Source organism: Ciona intestinalis, chromosome 8, assembly GCF_000224145.3.
Source record: "Ciona intestinalis chromosome 8, KH, whole genome shotgun sequence".
Classification (NCBI taxonomy): Eukaryota; Metazoa; Chordata; class Ascidiacea; order Phlebobranchia; family Cionidae; genus Ciona; species Ciona intestinalis.
The window spans coordinates 4,404,035-4,419,075 of NC_020173.2; the positions used below are offsets into that span (position 1 = coordinate 4,404,035).

General features: G+C 34.7%; 2 protein-coding genes across 2 annotated transcripts; both read left to right on the forward strand.

Annotated features, from left to right (window-relative positions):
- Positions 1 to 284: 284 nt before the first annotated feature.
- LOC100178592 (dynein regulatory complex subunit 6-like) lies at positions 285 to 9,525 on the forward strand. The gene is made up of 16 exons (XM_002130764.4): positions 285 to 517; positions 601 to 704; positions 1,164 to 1,257; positions 1,628 to 1,770; positions 1,893 to 1,972; positions 2,181 to 2,358; positions 2,622 to 2,783; positions 2,958 to 3,120; positions 3,535 to 3,692; positions 4,041 to 4,212; positions 4,744 to 4,931; positions 6,510 to 6,725; positions 7,523 to 7,649; positions 7,984 to 8,202; positions 8,505 to 8,668; positions 9,085 to 9,525. The coding sequence occupies exons 1-16, from the start codon at positions 443 to 445 to the stop codon at positions 9,236 to 9,238; spliced, it is 2,397 nt and encodes a 798-aa protein (XP_002130800.1). The 5' UTR covers positions 285 to 442; the 3' UTR covers positions 9,239 to 9,525.
- Positions 9,526 to 10,229: 704 nt separating this feature from the next.
- On the forward strand, positions 10,230 to 12,851 carry LOC100180957 (uncharacterized protein KIAA0513-like). The gene has a single exon (XM_009861061.3). It carries the CDS (start codon positions 10,349 to 10,351, stop codon positions 11,510 to 11,512), a length of 1,164 nt encoding a protein of 387 aa, XP_009859363.1. The 5' UTR covers positions 10,230 to 10,348; the 3' UTR covers positions 11,513 to 12,851.
- The last annotated feature ends 2,190 nt before the right edge of the window (positions 12,852 to 15,041 follow it).

Here is a 15,041-nt window from a genome sequence, read left to right on the forward strand (position 1 = left end):
GCATCGTAATGCCGCAGATATCAATTTAGACAATATAAATTAGGTTTTAAACAAACAAGCGTAATTTGTCATTGTTCAAACACGTTGTCTACATTAACTTTCTAACTTACAATGCAAAACTTTTACCAACCTGTGGCATGTTAAGTAAAAACTATGTACGCGAATAGTATTTTTAACTTACTTTTTGTGCAAAGTACAAATGCTTAGTAAAAATATACTCATATCTAATCAATGTTCCCATCTTTGTTTTACCTACTATAGTAAAACATACTTTGGAATCTCCTAGACAACTTTTGATACAATCAAATAGCAAGCGTGTCGTCGCGTTCTGTTTGTTTTGGTCAACACAGAAGATAAAGATGTAACAGTTTTTTTGGTTGAAAAAGCAAAATACTATACATTTTTTTGGTATTTCCAATCAGCATACAAAATCTGCATCGACATGGCGTCGCTCCAAGGGATTGATGGAAAATTGAAAGAATATATTCGCGTTCATCAGCTTCCCGATGTTTATGAGGTAAATGTAAAGCAACTTTTACTACAATATAAATGTCACCGTAAACTGAATGACAAATATGTACACACTAACTATAATTGCAGTGTTTATTGACGGGTCTCATCGTTTTATGTCCTGAAGATCCTTTGAAATGGATAGTACAGAGCATTAAGAAGATTCAAGTCCAAGGACTCTACAATGTTTCATGGTAAATATTTTCAGTAGTCATCAAACAATGTGTATAAAATAAATCCCCACTTCATTAATACAGTTTTGTTCTGCTTTATTGTTATATGTTTTTCATTGAATATCTCCTGAGGCTTCTGTTCAGTGTTGTCACACATCATAATGAGCTACTTAGATACATGACATATGGTCTTATTTTATTACACTTTATGTTCAACAGTATTCTGTATATTTGACAATTTGGAATTTTTTTTAGTAACTGCTGAGTTGGTACAATGTTAATTTAGTATTTTTTCCAAAACACTGTAATAGCAATAGGTTTTGAACCCAGGATCCTCTAGTTTAACAGCAACTTTTTAACAAGCTATGTATACGAACACTCTTTCACTGTGATATGCCGCTTCTATATTCTCTTTTTATCTGTAGAAGTTTTTTGAGATTCAGGAAATGCTTTATATAATATTGAACTTTCTTTTAACAGGGATATGTTTGTTCCACCTGATTCAAGACCAAACGTTCGGCAAATGACTGAAAGTTATCTTGATGAAATATTCTTATTTGGGGAGGGAACTGTGGTATGTTATTATTGTACACTTTTTTTCCTAAATGTATTTCTAAGAAAATGTTTGTAAAGTGATCACTTAAATATAAGACATGGTAATTTTTAAATATGTTTGTATTTAAATAAATGTAGCTTGCTTTATCCTGGGGTGCCAGAAAACAACAATCTTTATAACGCCAATGTATTGTTTCATACGCCTTGTGCCAGATTACCAGTTACCACAGAGCAATTGGTGTGTCTTGCACAATAGCACATACGCCCACAGCATTAGCAGCGACAAGCCTTGAACCTATAACCTATGAGGTAGAGGCAGTTGCACTAACCACTGTGCTATGACCCCGGAATTATCTTATTTTGTTAATTTAAACTCTTTCATATTACAGCCATCAACAGAGATGTACGCATCTGCATACAACCATTATAATACAAAGATGATGAGCATGTGTTTTAGAGGATGGATGAAGTATTATCTTGATAGAAAACATAGGAAAGGAAGAATGTTAAGGAAACTGCAAGAAGCAAGAAGGTAACTGTTGTATAATATTCCAGTCTAACACTTCTTTAGTATTTGACTGGCCAAATTAATTTTAGCAGCCATTTCACTGTTATGGTAGTTATATTTTTATCTTATATATATGCTGTTTTCAGATACTACAGGCACAGAATCATGAGAATCCACCTTAGCAGATGGACATCGTGGAAAACTTTTGTAAAAGACAGGCAAGAGAGTAAGTTGATCATCTTGTTATAGGTAATTTAGGTATATTTAAGTATTACCCCAGCTGAATCATATCTTTTAGCACCTTACTTTTTGGCTTAAACCAAAACATTGCCCTTATGCATGTAAATTGTTATCCTAAAGCATTTTAGAAAAAAAAATTCGGTTTAGCATTTTAAAATTAAAAAATGTTACGTCTGTACATGTTATAATAATAGGAGGATTTGCGATTGTTGTCTCGATTTGCAACGAATCGAGTTGTCGTCTCATCTTCCGTGCGTGGAGAGCAGTTGCCGTGGATGCGAGGAAGACCAGGGAGTATTTTGAGAGGTTGGAGCGAGGAGAGCTGGATGAAGATTGTGATACAGAGGATGGTATTCCTACTGATACTTTCAGGTGAATATGTAGTATAATTTCTTATATAGGGGTTTAGCAGCCACGTTTTTGTCTGATATAATTGTTCAAGTAGTTTTTACCACTTGTGTGTATAAGACTGTTGTTTTTTTGCTAGTTCTTTTATTTATGTTATTGTATTATATAACCTGATTTTCACTAATGTATTGGAAGAAATAAATAAATAAATTATGTTAAAAATGTGATTCAATCATGTTATGATTTTCAAATATATACAGATTTTTTAATGTTTTTCCACCATACAGAGATGACATATCGTTGCTACCACGGAAATGTGCAATCCAAATTTTTAGCTTTCTTGACCTGATGGACTTAGGTCGATGTGCACGAGTTTGTCGAGCGTGGAAAGTTATAACTGGAGCTCCAACATTGTGGAGCCATCTTAACTTCTCTAAAGTTCGATCCAAGTAAGCTTAAAATGCATTAGTTATAAAGTTATATGTATGGTCGACAATTTGGACAACCCATCTGTAACCACTGGGTTGAAGCAATTGTTGCTAAGTGTCTTGCCCAAGGATAAATACGCCAATAATGATAGTAGCACAGAACCTTCAACCCATAACTTCATTTTTACTTTGCAGTGTAACTGACAAGATGGTGATACAATGTCTTCAAAAATGCCGGCCATACCTTGTACATCTTAACCTTCAACAATGCTACTCTGTCCACTGGCCGACATTTAAATCGATTTCTGAATGTAGAAACGTGCAGGACCTTAACTTCTCTGAATGTAAAGGTGTTAATGTGAGTGTGTACAATAAGAATCTTATTGAATGAATGAATGAAATTATAAGATCTTGGTAACATTTATAAGGGGTTATAATGTATTTCTTGTTGAAAATTTAAAATTTTGTTGAAATGTTGAAATCTTGTTGAAATTTTGTTGAAATGTTGAAATCTTGTTGAATTTTTAAATGTAACATTAAATCTCAATTGGTAAAATTGTAAAAAAAGTGTTTTTTAAACATAAATTGTTCAGCAAAATATATTGAATTGTTCAGCAAAATATATTGTATTTACATTTTTTATACATTTGCTTAAAATTTGGATTAACTAGAGTAATGAAAAAATACTCTGGAACAACATAAAATAATACTACAATACGTGCATATGATGCAGTCCCTACATAAATCTCTTTTAATGACCTTCATTCCATAGGATGAAGTGATGCGTACAATAGCAGAGAGTTGTCCCACCCTTCTCTACCTTAACATATCACACACTGAGATAACGGATGGAACATTACGTACATTATCACGATGTTGCCTTAACATGCAGTACCTCAGCCTTGCCTATTGCTCCAAATACACAGACAGGTAAAGATATTTAGCAAATTTGGTTGAATTATTTAATCGATTTTCTTTTAATTACATCTTATCTTTTATTGCTTATTCCCTTTTTTGTTCTTTTAATTTAAACCTGATATTCGTTAATGTATTTGAAGATAAATAATAAAAAATCTGGTGCCAATAAAGATAATAAGGTACCAAACAAAGAACATTCAAAGAATTATAAAACCGTATCCTCACGACTCCCATAGATCGTTGTTAATTGTTTCAAACACGATCAGGATATTTGGATATTACGTACTAAAGGTGTCCCATCTTCCCCACCCCACTATATATGTATATTAACCCCAATCAATATTCGATTTTATATAATAGAGGTCTTCATTACATGGCAAGTGGAAAGGGGTGTCGGAAATTAACGTACATTGATTTTTCTGGTTGCCTTCAAATAACTGCACAAGGATTCCGTCACGTTGCACACGGTTGTACCAGCCTTCAATCCATTGTTCTTAACGACATGCCTTCTTTAACCGATTCCTGCATTATTGTAAGTTATTTTACGTATCCAACAAAAGTATAAGGGTAATGGCCCAAATCTGGTCTAAATCACAGGTCTGTGAAAAGGACCTCATTCATATAAAATATAATCCAGCAAAAGTATTATAACCATATATACTCAGTGGTTAATCTCGTTATAACAATAACGAACTCACAATTATCTTAGTAAACAACTTCTTTTGTTTTAAGTGGCCACCGCCTAGCACCTACTTGAGTATGTAAATGGATTTTTACCACACATAAGTACAATTATACTGCTTGTGTTTAGTACTGTTGGTGTACTATAGCGTTATCCCGGCTTTAAATGAATAAAAGTAACTTATTTCCCCCTGACGGGCCAAAGACAGGCTTTTAAGTTATAACACAAGTGTTCTGTTTCATACACACCCTGCTGGGCACTTACGCGTTACCAACTTCATGAGTATTATTATTATTTTATATATGGCTGATAATTTAGGCGACCCACGCTTACCATTGTGCCACGGCGGCGGGAATTTCTATTCATTTTAACCTATTTCAGAGCCTGGTTGAAAAATGCACAAATCTCCGGTCGGTGTCGCTGATAGGCTCCCCCAACCTAACAGACATGGCTTTTAAAGCTCTTGCACAAGCCAAGAAGCTGCAGAAGCTACGAATAGAATCGAACCAAAACATCACCGACAATACGTTCAAGACATTGGGCAAAATGTGTCCATACATCGGTCACTTGTAAGTTTTAGCTGAGTGAGATTGGAGTATTTTCTTAGTCTAGGGTGAGAAGCATACGCCGTTAGCACGTAACATTTCCTAATCGTGCTTTAACAATTACCAATTAACAACGCTCTTTTAAAGTCGTGATAATACGGTTATATAATTTTATAAATAATCCTTGTTTACTACCAAATGGCACGATAAGGGAGAATGAAAACATTTCCCATCTTTTTCCTGCCTTTTAAAATCATTAAATGAACTTTGTCAATTTATTGTCCAAGCTTGAATTGGAAGCGGAAGCCGGCTGCTCGGTAATTTCAATTCAACGTCAGGTCCGCATTTATAACTGAACAAAAATAGACTTGCATATTCAATGCAGAACTTTAAATTCGTCTAACGTCTAACATGTTGTAAATATAAAAAATCAAAACAATAATAAAACAATTTCTGGTACGTGTGCTTACGAAAAACGAATATGTAATGCAGTTTTGGTGACAATTGTGAAAATTCATGTCTATTTAAAAGAAAAAAGTAATTTTAGAAAATACTTTGTCAAAGCGCTGTGATCTACTTAGGAGGTCATATGACATATAACAAAGAGCAAGCACTCTACGCACGCGTAAAACATCTGCCTTTAACGTTAAATAAACATCATAAAATTACGTAAATGTTGCTACCGTAAACTTAGACTAACTTTAAATATATTAAAAACATTACAGGCATAAAAATAATACAAACAATAAACTGTGTTAAGATTCGGAGTCACTACAGTGTTCTGAAAAAAAGACCGTTCTTATCGATTACCGTTCATCTCATTTGATCAATCTCATACGTTATAACGTATTACGGCCCACAGTGAATTCGATATTAATAAATCGTACTGTTGAGTGTGGGATTACGTTAGCAGCTAAATCCCATATTTCTTTATCGTGTTTTAACAATACCCAACACTCTTTTAGAGTCGTGGGTCTGCGGTTGCATAGTTCTGTAAACTATTCTTTGTTTATACAAAATGGGACAATAAAAGAGGATGAAAACTGTCTCATCTTACCCCACATTAATACACTTGTCATATTCGTATTGATGCGGTCACACGGTTATTCGCAATAACAACCACAGTTGGTGTGATTAAAATTCCAATGTGCCCTAATTTGCATATTAGTTTACGTTCGACGTCATATCTAGTATTGGATTTGCGTTTTTATCATCGTCATTTCCTGCAAGTTATATGCAAGACATCTAGCCCTTTATGTAGTGCATTATAATTAAGTTGCATTTATTGTTATTTGCCTTTTATTTTAGAATTTTAGATCAACACTTTGAATCTCATATACACAGCAGTATAAACAGTACTGTATGGTAAGGTGGTAGCACCTAAATTCCGTATTGATTCATCGTGTTTTGAACAATTTTAATGTCGTGAGGATATGGTTATACTGAATGGGACGAGAAACGAGAATGAAGCCCATTTACCCCCCTACTATACAAGCTTAAAAAGTAGATTCTTTCCGCAACTTTTTTTAATTAACATTGCATATTCATTAAAACATTATTCCACCAAAATATAAATGTTCAGCGACATTTTCATATTTTCAGTTACGTTGTTGATTGCCAAAGACTCACGGACATGATGCTGAAAGCTCTCTCCCCTTTGCGAAGTATCATTGTCCTTAACTTAGCTGACTGCGTTCGCATCAGCGATTCTGGGGTGAGGCAAATGGTCGAGGGACCTTCTGGTTCCAAGATCCGTGAAATGAATCTCACAAACTGTGTAAGAGTGAGTGACGTGTCTCTGCTCCGTGTTGCACAAAGGTGAGCGACCTTTTTAATGTTGTTTTATTTCATTTTATGAGTTCAGCGGGTATTTTAAACGTCGCTTGTTTCAAAGTACAAAATTTGGCGGACACCTTATGGCATTTATGCACATATTCCAATGGCGTGTATATGGTTGTATAGCGTATTGTAATTATAGTCGTTGGGTGATTCCTGAAATCCTATAGTTGCCCATTCATGTAGAATTGGCTACTTATAAATTGCTAATTCGTGCGTCACCATATATAATGTATGAGTACGTTTCATAAGTTTATTTATTCGGCAACCGAACACGGCCATTCGGTCACGGTTCGCTGCATTTAAACCATAGTGTCTTGTTAACAAACAGAAGTATATGTGATAACCTCTTGTGCTTAAGACTTCTTAAAATCCAATATATCATGCGTGCTGGTAGCAAACATCCTATGTGTGACGTCGGCGTGGGAAATCCGACAGACCGTCATCACATATATTTACATGTATTTAAATACACGGAGGAGCGTAATTAACTGCGTCATCATATATTTATATATTTATTTGTTTTTTAAAAACATGTTGGGGCGCATGGCCTACTCAATGTATTGAGTAGGCCATGGGGGGACGTTATCAACTGTATATGTCGTACGGTATCCAATATTCCCTAAGGTGTTTTTAATAATTAACAATACTTTTTCAGAGTCGTGAGGATACGGTTATATAATTCTGTAAATATTCCTTGATAACTACCAAAAATATAATAAAAACATTGATAACCTTACCTTAATCAACTATATTTAACGTTAATATTGTATATGCAGGTGCCACAGTCTCACACATCTGTGTCTTTGCTTCTGTGAGCATGTTACTGACGCTGGGATCGAGTTACTTGGCAGCATGCCTGCGCTATTGCACGTCGATCTATCCGGTACCAACATTAAAGACCAAGTGAGTCAAAAACCGGCATTTTGTGGCCTGTGTGTATACAGCACGATTTTGTAACGTGGTTAAAATAACACATCGCCATCGAAAACGAGGCCAGATTTATCTTTGTATAAGACAATGCATGTTTGGTAACGTTTGTTTTACAGCGCATTTCTCTATTAAGTAGTAAAACTGAACTATAGTAACTTTTGCACGTAATGCGAAAACCATATGTCAAATTGAATCAAAATTATTCATTTCATCGGCCAATTTGCATTAGTGGAATTATCAGTATTGTGTGACAATGTAATTCCGCCTATCGATCCTGCTTCCGCTGATAAGCCGACAACTCCCACAGGGCCTTGCCTCGCTAGGCGTGAACAGTCGTATCCGTTCCGTCGTTATGTCAGAGTGTCAGGGCATCACCGATCTGGGGTTGCAGAAATTCTGCCAAAAGGTCACCGAACTCGACACCCTTGACGTATCGCACTGTATGTCCCTCAGCGATGCAGCGATCAAGAATCTTGCTTTCTGTTGCCGCATGCTCACTTCATTAAATGTTGCTGGTTGCCCGTTGGTAAGATTTTGCATTAAAAACGCGATTCACAATTTTAGGTTCATATTTTAAGTTAGTTTTGAATACGAATGAATGTATCTATTTACCTTCGCGTGGCGACGACATTCTTTACTATATAGGTATTCTGTTTCATATACCTCGTGTCCGCTAACTAGTTACGGCACAAGTAATTTTATGGGTGATAAAATTGAAACAGTTTCTTGTTTTTTGTTTTTGTTTTCATATACATAACATACAGAGACTTACCTATTCCGTGTTACCAAGTGTACTCAATAAATAATAACATTTTTTTTTTATTTCAGCTTACGGACTTAAGCATACAGTATCTATCTGGTGTGTGTCATTACATTCACTTTCTCAATCTTTCTGGTTGTATTCATATAAGTGATAGGGCGGTCAAGTATCTGCGAAAAGGATGCAAACAGCTTCGTAGTCTTACTATTCTCTACTGCAGAAGCATTACCAAGTAATCTGATACAGAGCTATTGTTTATATTAGCCAATGCTTCTGCACCTTTTTCATAGTGCTAACATTTGTGGTAATAGGAAATAGATTCAAACCGGTTAAACAGAAACAAACATAATGTATTTCGTACTGTGCACAATTTTAAAAATAAAGGTAGTGGGGTGGGGTAAGATGGGACATGGTATCATACCCTTTTTTTGTTCCATTTGGTAGTTAAAAAGAATATTTACGGAATTATATAACAGTAGCACCGGGACTCTAAAAAGTGTTGTTTATTGTTAAAAATAAAATCAGAAAATCTAAGATTTAGCGTTCGTGGTATCCGATCCTACCCCACAGTACTATTTGCTCAGTATATTGGTTCATGCTTAATTGATCCGTCTCACTTAACATTTTAATTTCTTTATTTCGCTCTAGAATCACAGCACAGCGATTGGCTAGTCGAATTGAACATGTAGAGTACAACAGTGACCGTGTACCTTCCTGGTTCAATTACGACGACTCGCCTTCGCGCCGAGGAAACCAAATTGAAGGAAACAACTCGAAATGGATTGAATTTGAAGACGCTTGACTTCTGTTTCTTCCGAGTTCAACACCACAAAACCCTCTGCTCTCATAAAAGGCGATGCAATTTCGTCGTTTTAAAAAGTCGTAATATTTACTGTTATGTTCGATTTCGACAAACTTTTGTCATGAATATGAGATTTATTTTTCTACTTTTATGCATTATTTTATCCGAAACACAGTTGAATGCTTTTTTAGGTTATTTTTGACACAATTTATGCATTTACCACATTATACTCGGCTATAGTTTCAGTATTATAGGAACATTATAACAAAGGTTTACTTTATACAGAATCTGCGTTTTATTTTTTCTGTCAGAACCAAATAAGGCATAGGTTGTAACACGAACGTCAAAAACGGCTGTTTTCGAACCAAAAATTAGATATGACGTCTTTTCAAAGCGAGAAAAAGGTAGCGCTAAGGGAAAAAAGAAGAAACAAGCGTTACGTTTTACATGAGCTCATTTGGACGAGTCATAACCGGCGTCACACGTCTAAATGTTGTTTTGTTAGGGTGTTTCACGTAGTGTAATGTAGACTAGTGATGCTGTTATAGTAAGCACACGGTAGGCTTTTGTAACCAATTAGACTCCAATCGTTAAGCAATTAACTCGTTTAATTTTCGTTAGAGTGTTGCCGTGTGGGTAAGGATATTGAAAGTTCTAAGTTTATACATTAACGTCAGCCTAAATTTTGTTTTCTGTATATACAATTTTGGTTTGTAAATTAATTAGTTCTGTGACGTGTGATCATACGAAAAGAGAAGTTTATTCACAGACCAGGTGTTTCCCTGTTTCATGTTACACTATCAGATTCGTAATCATATGTGTTCTAATTTTACTACTGTATACAGTTTAGTCATGAAAGTTTCTTGGGTATTACTAATTAGTAAGTTAACCACACGTACTTATTCTAGTTTATTCTATATTATGTTTTACGTTTGTTAATTAGGTGGTAATTGTAATACCAAAATATACGTCGAAATATTTTCAGAGTAGGTCATGGTTATTGTTGACAGTTGTTTTCTTTACAGAAAGTCACATGCGTTGATGTGTATATACAACAGTGTATGGACATCTCATGTATACTGTCAGAACTAGGTCAGGTTAAATGACAAAATGTCTGGAAGTTCTTTAGCACCTCAAATTCCCACCATTGTACTTGATTACTGTAGTAGTAATGATCTGGATGATAGATCCTGTGTGACAAGCACTTCTTCATCACCTGACACTTCGTTAGCTTCTACTCCAAGTGCAGAAGTTGAAGTGATCGGAAAATATGACTTGGCTTATGAGGATGATATTGAAGAATTTATGAGAGCACATGTTGCCCAGCTGTTCAATCCTGCAGTTGAAATTAGTATTGCAGACAAGCAGACTTTTGGCAGACTTTGCCAAGATGCTCATGGAAGAGAAATGTTTGCTAAGTTCGTTAACATGCAGCGATGTAACTCTCAGAAAGTAAATGAGTCAACATTTTACAAACTCACACACAGTTTCGCGTTGGTTTTGTTCGAATGCTACGATGCAGATGACTTTATACCATGCAAGACACTCATGAATATGGCTTTCACATACTATCATGTTCCGGAAATATCAAGCATGCAGTTTTCCCAGGAAACACATGATCCTGTCGAACTTAAAAGCCCTGACAGTGAGTTTGTTGCCAACTATGCGCATGAGTTGTCCAGTGCATCAGACAATGACACCAAAGAGAAATCTGAAAATAAAAAGCAAAAGAAAAATAAGAATTTATCCAAAAAGGGAACTAACGGTAGTTCTTCTATTTGGAAAGCTGCTAATTTATGGGTGAATAAGGAAATAAAGGGCATTAAGGACAGCTTGTCTGCAATGGAAAATGGTGATAAAACTAATGCAGAGGAAAAAAAATCTACTATTAATCAAAATAATAATGCGACAAAAGAAAAAGATGACGAAAAAGTTTACCTATATGATGCATTGAAAAACCAAGTGATTTGGAAATCGTTGAGATTTTGGAACGCAGCTTTTTTCGATGCTGTCAATGTAGAAAGACAACAGCATTGTTCTCAGATTGGCTGGAATGATCTTACTCCAGAAGAGAGGGAAAATGCAAACGAAGTGATTCGAAATGTCACGTTCGGCCAACTGGGAACATTTATAAACAACATGAAGTACCTTGGAATTGGACAGAAAACATGCCTAGAGTTCTTGCGAAAACAATGTATTATTGGAAATCTGAGCAAAGAGCTGTACCAGACTTTGAAATGCCAGATTGAGACACCACTACCCTGTAGCAGTTGAAGTTTGTATATAAGTATAAGGTACTTAATTCTTTGGTCTGTTACATTAATGTGTATATTTCATCACTAAGATTAGTAACTGGTACTACTACTATGCGTCCCATTGATTCATTCAATTATGAATTATGCATCATCTGTACTGTGGTTAAGCTGAGGACATTAATGTACATATACTTGGATTTGAGGATTCTTGTAATTTAAAGTGGTTATGAGTGCTTACTGGTAACCTGTACAATGGGATTAGAGCTTAAGGAATAGACCTATGGGTAAAATTTAGATATTTGCCATCGAATATTACATAGCTACTTTAATTTAAGACGCTTTACTTTTTCAATTTCAACAATGTGTGCAATTGCAACCAACCAAAGCAGTAACGTTTTATTATCTCATATTTCGTGTTATTTGCGGTACCGACCCATTTTGTGCGTGACTTAGTTCTTCAAGAGTATTGTTTATACTTCTCTTTTGTTGACATTCGCAAGTTCCATGCATTCATTTTCATTAGTACCGAGATTTTTCGTTCTTTTTACCTTTATGTTTTAAGTTTAATACTGCGGTAGATGTACCATACATGTGTTAATGGTACTTCAGATGCCCAAATGTGTTCTAACCCTTTATCCTGTAATTCATTGTTATTTTAAGTATGTCTCATTCACAACACTTATAATAGCACTTCAGTTTACTACACAGTTTGCCCTTAAACAAGCTAAGCATAGATTTGCGGTTCCTGCCAAAGTAAAAAAATATATAAATTCCACAAACATTTTTAAATGCCGTGACTATGTATGTGTAAAAATTGTTTAAGGGCATATATTGTTATTTTGAGTGACATCATTGCTTCTCAACTTTTTTGGGGCCATGAAAAAAATATTAAACATAAATTAATAGCAATTTTTGGCAAACTGATTTTCGAAGCTACAGTTTACACAAGTTTTTTGTACGCAATATGCATAATCACAAAAGTTTTTTCCTTTTACAATATTTGTTAAAAAGTTGATCAATTTTTGATTGCAAGGGTTGAGAAGCACTTATAGAAATGATCGAAGTATTTCAAAACACATTTTCTTGGAATTGCAGCATTGTGATAATGATAACATACATTGCTATTTCCCCGCTACACAGAATAATTTACTTTTTGCACAAAGTATATTCTTTTATCACATGTTTACATATACACATTGGATTTAAAACAGATATTGTAAAATATCTAAATATCTATTGTTTGCACTCTAAAAGAAAAAAAACTGCCTAAAAAATACTCAAAACACATTATGGTATTTGTATTGAATAACGTTTTGTTGTGAATGAGATTAAAATACAGTTATTTCAGTTTTATTATGGTGTAAGAGTTGTACATGTGTCGTATTTATTTTTTCTTTGCAGAGTTTTTGTGATAGATGTAAAAAAAACTCTCTACCGTATTGTTAAGGTCAAAAATTATTTTTGGAAAAGCTTGTTTTTTAGGTAAACAAACTTGGCAGCCAAATGGAGGTCGCGCGGTAATGAAATATTAACAATACTGAATCTGAAATTAAATTATTGAAAAGCTGCAGTAGTTTCCGTGTGCTGAATAATTAATTTGAATCAAACCAATACTGCTGATTAATCTACACGCGGTTAATCACTAATGTACTATTGAATATACTGCGCGTATTTGAAATTCACATTAGTGTAAGTACGGTTGCAAATAATGTGCTTATTTTTCGCCGTTTTTTTTATTTATTATTTTCTGATTGGGTAAATTGTTCTTAATAACTCGACTAAATGTGCGTGGACGCACAACGTTTTCAAATCATATTTAATTATTATTTTAAAATCTAAGCGTTTAGGTTACAACACCATCATAGGTGTACGCGGTGATTTAATTATCATAGTGGCGCGGCAGACTTCTAATTTCGAATTATGACTAAGTCGTGTTGGCACATGAACTGTATATGTAACCGCAACCCTATATGGCTGTAGGGGATACACGCAAATGGCTAAACTTTAATCTGTCAATACACTATTATTATAACCTACATACGTGTAGGCTTAATCAATTACGAAAGCGTATAGTAAAAAACAACGCCTTTTCAGAGTAGAGAAATATTCTTTGTTTAAATCTAAATGGAACAAAAAAATGAATGAAAACATGTCCCATCCTAACCCACCCTAGTGCATGGTAAAAAAATTAATGTTTATTTGTTTCTACGCGATAAACGTATCGTAAATGCTGTAACGCACAAGTCACATTTTGAAATTATCCTTTTTTAAGTTACGTTATTTGTTTCAAAGTAGTGAAGTAACTATGGGGTAAGATGGGATTCCGTTAACAAATAGTATCCCATATTTTCTAATCTTGTGTTTTTATAACTTACAAAGCTCTTTTCGAGTCCTGAGGGTACGGTATCATGATGTTTTAAATATTCTCAGGTTCTACCAAATGTGACGTCAAAAAGAATTAAAAAACGCCATAATCTTAAAAAAGTAGGACATCTCGCGGCAGTCTTTTTCTAATATGGTTTTCGTCTGGTGTATTGTGGGGTATTTTAGTTCGCCATTACTGCTATTATATGCCTAAAAGTCACGTAATACCATTGGTTTAGAATCCTTGGTACCTTTTCTTCATTTCTTTACGTTGTCACTTATCGCCCTTTTTGTTCGCAACTACATAGTCAAGAGACAAATAAAAAAGTTATGTTAATATATTAGGGTGGGGTAAGATGGAACATGTTTTCATTCTCTTTTTTATAGCCTCATTTGATATTAAACAAATAGTATTAATCAGAATTATACAGTAGGGTGGGGGAAGATGGGACACCTTTACATTCTATTTTCTCCTCACATTTGGTATATAGTAAACAACGAACATTTAAGGAATTATAAAACTATATCTTCACGACTCCCATAGACCGTTGTTAATTGTTCAAAACGCGATCAGAAAATATGAGATTTAGGTACCCACGGTATCCCATCTTACCCCACAGTTCTATAGTTCTTTTCATATGCTCAAATCGACCGCTGTATGTATATATTCACCAGTGTTTGTTTGTGCTGTTTAGTCTGTAATCCTTACCCATTTTATTTGAATAAGGTTTTAAGTACTAGTGATTTGTAATTATAAATTGATGTCTCTGAAGTGGCCTGTCCCCACACCCTATTCAACCTTCACCTTGCCTATATACACATCGCCAGAAAGTCTAGTCGAACGTCAATCGTCAGTACCAAACATCCAGTCAATTCATATAACTCGTCTCGTTATAATAAAACCCGCACAAAAGTGCCGACAGTTGGTGTATAGAATTGACAGAGGATGGTTATATTTAGGAGCTGAATATTCATGACGTGCGGGTTCCATTCACGTTTTAGCTTAATATCGGTTCTGTTCTACTGATGCAAACTACTGGGAATAAAACGATTGTGGGGCAACGTGATTTAAAAAATACCACCATTTTTCGATGGTTTTTTTATAAATAGAATCTGATTTAAAATTCATATTCACCGTAACCAAACACATGTATATTATGCTAAGTCAGTTATTGTTTTTATTC

Bases quoted from the DNA above. Each gene is read 5' to 3' on its own strand.
- LOC100178592 (XM_002130764.4), top strand. From the start codon at position 443: ATGGCGTCGCTCCAAGGGATTGATGGAAAATTGAAAGAATATATTCGC. The intron at 4,213-4,743 runs GTAAGTTATTTT...AACCTATTTCAG, and splicing joins TAACCGATTCCTGCATTATT to AGCCTGGTTGAAAAATGCAC. The intron at 4,932-6,509 runs GTAAGTTTTAGC...TCATATTTTCAG, and splicing joins TGTCCATACATCGGTCACTT to TTACGTTGTTGATTGCCAAA.
- LOC100180957 (XM_009861061.3), top strand. From the start codon at position 10,349: ATGTCTGGAAGTTCTTTAGCACCTCAAATTCCCACCATTGTACTTGAT.